Here is an 8,825-nt window from a genome sequence, read left to right as displayed (position 1 = left end):
AACAAGACAACACTGCTCAAATTTGAGGAAGCTGCAGAAGTACATCGATATAGAGTGTAAACTCTGGTGATAAAAAGTTCTAGTAATAAACACATCCCCCAAAACTGTTGGACAACAAGTTTCAAAGCAACAAAGGTTTGATAGTGTGCCATACACAAAAAAAAGGGAGGACAATGTGTCAAACTGTGCTAGAGCCTAGAGGCCACACAGGCTACAGGTGAAACTCTACTAGTAACTTATGAAGTGAATGTGAAAAATTATGAATTTTCCATTTCTGTGAGGAAGGGGAGGTAGATGATGATGTTAGCTTCGGACAGAGGACTAAAACAAATAGTATGGGTCCAACAAGGAGAAAATCCACGGCAAAGTTACCAGCTCATGATGGGTTGCCAAAATCACATCCACTCTCGGATGTACATATTACATAACCTAGTACAAAGGTACAATCTGAGAAGGCAATGCAAGCAACACCAAAAACACAACTCCTGGATGTGGGTAAGAACAGTGCCAGAGTCCAGGACGATCGTATTCCTATGCAGTATAAACAAATCAATTATAATAGACCATTTCAATAATATGTTGACTATGATGCAATCATTTAAGCAGATGCAGCTTGCAAGTCAACAAAGATGGAAATATTTTCCCCTCTACATGGTCAGCTACATCAAATGATAGAAAAGGGGAACACCGTAAAATATCGATAAGATAACTAGAAAAGAAATTAAAGTAATTCTTGTTCAAGGAATAGGGACATGGATCGTATATATGGGTAAAAAATGAGTAGTAAGAAAACACCAAGATAATTAAAATAAAACCAAGCCAATTCATCCGTCCAATAAAATAGAGACATGAGGCAGATTAGTAGGCAAGTATTTCAAAAGAAAGGCCAAATGACTTGTTGGTTTAGCATGAACACAAAAAATAGTCACTTAAGCCCGAATGGGTAGCGAGACCAGCATAGAGATTTCATGCAAGCACACAACACTCCGAGCATAGATTTCATGCAACCATGTAATATTCTGATCACAATAAATTTATATATATCAACACAAAAAAGAGGAAGAAGCCAGCAGGCTCATAATTCATCCAATTAATATATGTTGCAGCTCAAAAGGATACCAGCTAGGCTGTTAAGAAGCACCACTCACTAAACAGATCCGATGAAAGGCGAAGCATTTACAGCATAACCTTCTAGAGCCGGAAAGAAGGTATGCTGAACAAGACTTTGTTTGAGCCGATATTCAGAAACAGAGAGACCTCGGCAACGACGATAGAAACTGTTAACCAATTTGCCATCACTGTCGATGTGGAGCAGCCACTCCTCAACCATGACCAGCAAGAGCACGCCACCATCCACCGAAACAGCATCGAAATCCCATTCCCAAAAGTCACCACAGTCTTGAAACTCCTTCCTGATTTTGGCAACCGGCAATTTGATTCGGTACTTCAAATCCCAAACCTCGCTTTCGTAGCTCTCCAACACCCATATATCAATAGCTTCGTTGGAACTGTTACGTGCATAGATGCCGAGAGTGCCATCCATGTCAAAGAGATTTGGGGTGCCGTGACCCCCACTTGGCTCATGCATCCGCCGGAACGACTCGGATATGGTGTCGAATACTACCAGTTTGCGTTCATGCAGCAGCGATTGGTCTCCTTCACTCGGACAATACACCGGGCACCAATGCAGGCTGTCCCGCATGCGGACAGGCACGCCGAAGAGCCCCAACGACGTGTGCGGCCACCCGATGTACCTCGGCGGCTGGTCGGAGCCCAATGCGAAGACATGGAAGCCAATGTGGTGTTTAGGAGGTGCTACCTTGCCCCGCCACCGCGCGCGGCTGCAGCAATAGACGGTACTCGCCAGTAGGGCGGTGCAGGTACATCCCGGTGACGCTGAAGTCCGGTGGTAGCCCGAGGAGAGCTTGCTGACGCGTGGCTGGGTTGCAGATGGAGAGGCAGGAGCTCGAGCCAACCGTGGCGAGATTGATGAGAACGAGCATGCCATCGCAGGAGTCCAACGGTAGGAAGGCCTCGTCGAGCCTGGCGACAGCGTGGAGCTGGTCGTCCCGGTGGTCGAAGGCGAGCATGTTGTGGTGGTGGATGCCGTGGATCCACGCTTCGTCGCTGGAGAAGATGGGGAGGCTTGGCTGGCGTCCGTGGTGTGCCAGGAGGAAGTCGCGGGCGGAGGTGACTGTGCGCCAGGCGCGGCAGACGGCGCGGCAGCGGAGCAGGTGTTTGGGGGGCAGGCGGAGAAGGATCTCCCAGACGACGATCTCGTCGTGGAGTCCGGGGAGGAGAGGCCTCGCTCCGGCTGTTACGGTTTCGGCCATGGTCTCCCGGCAGGAGCTCGATCGTCCTGGTTCCCGTTCCGTCCCAGGAACGAGACGAGTTGTGGAGTTGGGATGGGATGGGCTTAGCCGGTACACGACTACGGGATGGAATAGTAGGCTTCAAACGGGCTGGCCTTTTAGCCCAGTGTATAACTAATTCACCCCGGTAGCCCGACCGGTGATTGGGTGGCAGGCTGTTTCCAGCGATACGCGGGACGGAGGTGGAGGCGTCGATCCATTCGTTCACATATATACTCCTTTTGGTTCTTTCTACTTAACTTAAATTTAGTATAAAGTTATACTACTAAATTCGAGTTAATTAAAAGAGATGGAGCGAGTACTCCGTATTTTGCCAACGAGCCTATCAAGTGCATTGTTACAATTTACTAGACATTTAGATGGAAGGCTTCGAATTACCCCGTATTTTTTCACAGTTTTTCGGAATTACCCTAAGTTCTATAGTACTTTGCCTTTTACCACATACGAAAATTAAAACACGCACACACACACACGCACCTGCTATGATTACACACAACAAGGCAAAAGAAACAAGCAAAGACAATCACTTCATTCCATCGGGGACGACATCCATAAGCTAGGTCCAAATCTACGGTCATCACTCACACCGCACCTACGGGGATCACAAAAGCCACACAATATAAGCAAAAGTCCAAAGGCAGGGCCTTCAATCGCCGCCATGCCATGCCCCAAGACACCATCCCCACACCTCAAACGTGTCACCTGCCAACCATCGCACGCCGGCCACTGGCATTGAGTGTCATCCATGGCACGGACCGACGAAGACAAGGTTCTCTGACGGCCGCCCAAACAAAGGAGAACTAAATCTAGGTATCCAAGCAGACATCAATGGAGAAAAATATCACATCATGGAGACTCCGCAACCACTCAAGAGGCATCTGCCACGCTGAGACAACATGCAAACAAGTTGAGGCGAAGAGACGGACAAACATGCCTGCCATAAGCTTAATCAACTTAGAAATTTATAATCTCAAATTCATAAAGATTAATCATAATTAAATTTAAATTAACCTTTCATCTGGTTGCTCATGGTGGAGGCTTCCCCCAGTGGATGACCTCCTTCGGTAACGACAACGACAGGGTGTTTCTACCGGAGGAGGGAGAATTCGTGATCCAGTCGGCGGATGACGCGTCCAGTCGCTGTTATCCGGATTGTACAGAAAGTTCACGGTGTTATGGTTAACATCGCTCGCGGAATAGATGGTTCATTGCCATCCGACGATGGATAGATTGCCGTGGACGTGATTTTATAGTACAATATACATGGAAATAAATAGATAAAAGCTATATGATGTATTTATAGGTGCATGCATAGACGTGATATGCATACAGTTTTGAGATCTCCTGTTTCACACACTAGTAGGTGGCTGCAGATGCACAAAGCTAATCGGTTCACGTATATATTAATCAAAACGCATGCACAACTAGCGCTACTAACTCACGTACGGGACTAGCTGGCTATGCATGCCACAGGGCCAATCGACCCACTCCTCGTTGGTGCTGGCTATAATAGAGGGAATAGAGAACCGCGTGGCCTTTGCACGACTCTAGCAACAAGGTCGCCGAAATACTATCTCTCCACCTTCATCGAGTTGAGGGTGCTCGACAAAGGCGAAAGGGAGTTCGTCTTCGTCCACATCCCTCGCTCCACCGACGGCCGATTCGTTGGTCCTCTCTCTCTCCGTCCGCCGTTGAGGTGGTGGGAGAGTGGGGGGACCCCGGATCCGTGCCTTAGGCGTGTAGATAGTAGGGTAGGATCTCTGGGCAGCACTGGAGGGGTGGAGGCTGCGGCGTCGCCGTGGAATAAAAGTGTTGGAGTTCAGTCCCCACCTTGGTGGTGCTCTTCACGGTGTCATTGGCGAGCTTCCGGCTTTATTCTCGCCGGTGTGGTCCTGGCGAGGAGGGCTTCACCGCTTGGCGAGTTTTTGTCCTCCCGGCGATTTCCTCGTGCGGTTGCCGGTGACTCCTGCGGCGACGGCAAGCTTGTGAAGGAGGGGGATGGCGGCTCTAGTTTTCCAGGCCCTCATCGTCCTTGTACAGGAGTTCGGCCTCGGACGGAGCAGTTAGGCTCCGGTTTGTTCTAGAGCGGATCTGCGGGAGAAGGTGGTCGTCTTCGTATTCTGCTCCGCCATCGGCTGGAGGTGGCGTGTATGTGGCTGCGGTGGCTCGGGGGAGTTCCCCTGCCGATGCTCTTTCTTCGTCTTCAAGTCCGGCGTGATTTTCCGGATGGATATTGCGGTTCTTCTAGGTAGCTTTGCTGCGGTCGAGCCTCCACGTCGCCAACCGCTATATATATGATGGATTGGAGGGGGAGAATTGATGGCGTGTAACTCACACGTTCGTTGGGAACCCCAAGAGGAAGGTATGATGCGCACAGCAGACAAGTTTTCCCTCGTAAAGAAACCAAGGTTTATCGAACCAGGAGGAGCCAAGAAGCACGTTGAAGGTCGATGGCGGCGGGATGTAGTGCGGCGCAACACCGTAGATTCCGGCGCCAACGTGGAACCTGCACAACACAACCAAAGTACTTTGCCCCAACGAAACAGTGAGGTTGTCAATCTCACCGGCTTGCAGTAACAAAGGATTAACCGTATTGTGTGGAAGATGATTGTTTGCATAAAACAGTAAAGAACAATTGCGATGAGATTGTATGCGATGTAAAGAATAGGACCAGGGTCCACAGCTCACTAGAGGTGTCTCTCCCATAAGATAAAAGCATGTTGGGTGAACAAATTACAGTCGGGCAATTGACAAATAGAGAGGGCATAACAATGCACATACATGATATGATAAATATAGTGAGATTTAATTGGGCATTACGACAAAGTACATAGACCGCTATCCAAAGCATGCATCTATGCCTAAAAGTCCACCTTCAGAGTTATCATCCGAACCCCTTCCAGCATTAAGTTGCAAAACAACAGACAATTGCATTAAGTATGGTGCGTAATGTAATCAATAACTACATCCTTAGACATAGCATCAATGTTTTATCCCTAGTGGCAACAAAGACATCCACAACCTTAGAACTTTCCGTCACCGTCCCGCATTTAATGGAGGCATGAACCCACTATCGAGCATAAATACTCCCTCTTGGAGTTAAGAGCAAAAACTTGGCCAGAGCCTCTACTAATAACGGAGAGCATGCAAGATCATAAACAACACATAGGTAATAGATTGATAATTAACATTGTAGGATAACGTTGCATAGAAAACAAAATTTTTCCTACCGCGAACACGCAATCCAAGCCAAGATGCAATCTAGAAGACGGTAGCAACGAGGGGATATCGAGTCTCACCCTTGAAGAGATTCCAAAGCCTACAAGATGAGGCTCTTGTTGCTGCGGTAGACGTTCACTTGCCGCTTGCAAAAGCGCGTAGAAGATCTTGATCACGATCGCTTCCGGCGCCACGAACGGGCAAGCACCTCCGTACTCGGTCACACGTTCGGTTGTTGATGAAGACGACGTCCACCTCCCGTTCCAGCCGGGCAGCGGAAGTAGTAGCTCCTCTTGAATCCGACAGCACGACGGCGTGGTGTCGGTGGTGGTGGAGAAATCCGGCGGAGCTTCGCTTAAGCGTGCGGGATGTGGTGGAGGAGAGAGACCGCTAGGGTTTGGGGAGAGAGGGGGAGGCTAGGGCGCCGGCCAAGGGCAGCCCTAGGTGGTGTGGCCAAGAGTGGGCAGCCCCCTCCCTCTCCTCCTCATTATATAGGTGGAAATCCCCAAGTGTTGGTATCCAAGTCTTCGAATAAGACCCCAACAATGAAAACTCCCATATGTAGGGAAACCTACCCAAGGTGGGAATCCCACTTGGGGTGGGATTCCCCGCTTCCATGAGGGGGGTTGGCCGGCCACCCTAGGGAGTCCACCTTGACTCCTCCCCTTTAGGGTTGGCTGGCCATGTAAGGTGGAGTCCCTCCGGGACTCTACTTTCCATGGTGATTTCTTCCGGACTTTTCTAGAACCTTCTAGAACCTGCCATAAATGCACCGGATCATATCCAAACTTGGAATATGACTTCCTATATATGAATCTTATTCTCCGGACCATTCCGGAACTCCTCGTGATGTCCGGGATCTCATCCGGGACTCCGAACAAATATTCGAACTCCATTCCATATTCAAGTTCTACCATTTCAACATCCAACTTTAAGTGTGTCACCCTACGGTTCGTGAACTATGCGGACATGGTTGAGTACTCACTCCGACCAATAACCAATAGCGGGATCTCGGAGATCCATAATGGCTCCCACATATTCAACGATGACTTTAGTGATCGAATGAACCATTCACATACGATACCAATTCCCTTTGTCACGCGATATTTTACTTGTCCGAGGTTTGATCTTCGGTATCACTCTATACCTTGTTCAACCTCGTCTCCGACAAGTACTCTTTACTCGTACCGTGGTATGTGGTCTCTTATGAACTTATTCATATGCTTGCAAGACATTAGACGACATTCCACCGAGAGGGCCCAGAGTATATCTATCCGTCATCGGGATGGACAAATCCCACTGTTGATCCATATGCTTCAACTCATACTTTCCGGATACTTAATCTCACCTTTATAACCATCCATTTACGCAGTGGCGTTTGGTGTAATCGAAGCACGTTTCCGGTATAAGTGATTTACATGATCTCATGGTCATAAGGACTAGGTAACTATGTATCGAAAGCTTATAGCAAATAACTTAATGACGAGATCTTATGCTACGCTTATTTGGGTGTGTCCTTTACATCATTCATACAATGATATAACCTTGTCATTAATAACATCCAATGTTCATGATTATGAAACTAATCATCCATTAATCAACAAGCTAGTTAAGAGGCATACTAGGGACTCTTTGTTTGTCTAGATATCACACATGTACTAATGTTTCGGTTAATACAATTGTAGCATGATATATAAACATTTTTTCATAAACATAAAGATATAAATAATAACCACTTTATTATTGCCTCTAGGGCATATCTCCTTCAGTCTCCCACTTGCACTAGAGTCAATAATCTAGTTTACATTTGTAAAGATATAACACCTTGGCCTTCCGGTGCTTTATCATGTTTTGCTCACGGGAGAGGTTTTAGTCAACGGATCTGATACGCTCAGAAACGTATGTATTTTGTAATTCATTTGTATCTTAACACATCACTCATTTCCAAATGAGTCGGCATTACATATGGTTGGTCTTCTGGTGGAACCTTAATTCCGCGGTCTGAAATATGTCACTAATATTGTCACACACAATATAGCTTCAAAGTTCTGATTCTGTCGGAACTACACCAAGTTCTCAAAGAACCTCTTGACTTAACATCCTTTGTCATTGTCAAAACAATGACATACTCTACCTTCTTTTGTAGAATCCGTCATAATATTTAGAACTCTTCTAAATCTAGCATAGACAACTTCTAGCTCATTGTGCTACCTTTTTAACAACACTTAGTCTAATTTGAGATTTGAAATTTTATTTTCATATGTGACAAAACTAATATCGGTGCAACACCTTACAGCGATTTGTTTTATCATTTCTCCATACAAAACTATATATATATATCCTTGGTTCTTCTCAAGTACTCAAGAATATTCTTACTGTTTTTCAATGATCATCACATGAATCATTCTGGTACATGCTCATAACATTTTTAAGAGCACATGACATCTGATTGTGTACATATTATATGTGATCTATAATCACTCATGTGTTTTTACTCATTGAGTGTCAGATACACTCAAGTCTTGTTAAAACTTCACATGATAAGAACATTTTCTCAATATTTCTATATTGAACTACTTCAATATCTATTTTATGTACTTTGACTTAAACTTATTATATGTTTCAATCTATCTTCATAGATCTTGACACTAAATATGTTTCAGTCCATATCCTTTCATTGAAATTAATTTCTTAATGAAACCTTTTAATCAAGTATGTAATTACATTATTTATAACCAACTATATGTCTTCTACATAAGTATTATAAATATGTCTCAGCGCTCCCACTTAATTTCTTGCAAATGCAAGCTTCTTCATCGTCTCTGATGAAATCAAAAACTCTTTGACTATTTCATCTGGTGAAGATTCCAACTCCGTGATTCTTACTTCATCCTATTGAAGTTCGTATACCTATCTAGAATTCCATGGACCAGCAAAACTCTTGGTTGTATCTTATATACACCTTTAATACACACTTCTGATAAGTAATGTATTTTGCCATCCTACTAACATATCTCATAAAGGAAATATGTAGTGATTACTAGAATAATCCATATAGACTTTAAGCATTGCTACGGAAGATCTAATCTTGTCGTAGTCAACTCTTTGTCGTAAACAACTTTTCGACAAGTCGAGCTTCTTTAAGGATATTCCATCCAAGTCCATCAATTTTATAGATCCATTTACTTTCAAAAAGTATTTATCTATCTTGGATTTCATGGCATATAGCCATTT

General features: G+C 45.3%; 1 protein-coding gene across 1 annotated transcript; it reads right to left on the bottom strand.

The window, feature by feature from the left end:
* Positions 1–1,147: 1,147 nt before the first annotated feature.
* LOC124662416 lies at positions 1,148–2,333 on the bottom strand. The gene is made up of 2 exons (XM_047200255.1): positions 1,885–2,333; positions 1,148–1,841 (listed from the first exon to the last, which is right to left on the bottom strand). Exons 1-2 carry the CDS (start codon positions 2,331–2,333, stop codon positions 1,148–1,150), a joined length of 1,143 nt encoding a protein of 380 aa, XP_047056211.1.
* Between the last annotated feature and the right edge of the window lie 6,492 nt (positions 2,334–8,825).

Source organism: Lolium rigidum, chromosome 6, assembly GCF_022539505.1.
Source record: "Lolium rigidum isolate FL_2022 chromosome 6, APGP_CSIRO_Lrig_0.1, whole genome shotgun sequence".
NCBI lineage: Eukaryota > Viridiplantae > Streptophyta > Magnoliopsida > Poales > Poaceae > Lolium > Lolium rigidum.
The sequence above is the reverse complement of the archived record's forward strand: the minus strand, read 5'-3'. Positions and strand labels throughout refer to the sequence as shown.

Excerpts from the sequence above, each read along its gene's own strand:
- LOC124662416 (XM_047200255.1), bottom strand. The coding sequence starts at position 2,333 with ATGGCCGAAACCGTAACAGCCGGAGCGAGGCCTCTCCTCCCCGGACTC. Across the intron at positions 1,842-1,884 it reads GACTTCAGCGTCACCGGGAT|CCGCGCGCGGTGGCGGGGCA; the intron begins GTACCTGCACCG and ends CTATTGCTGCAG.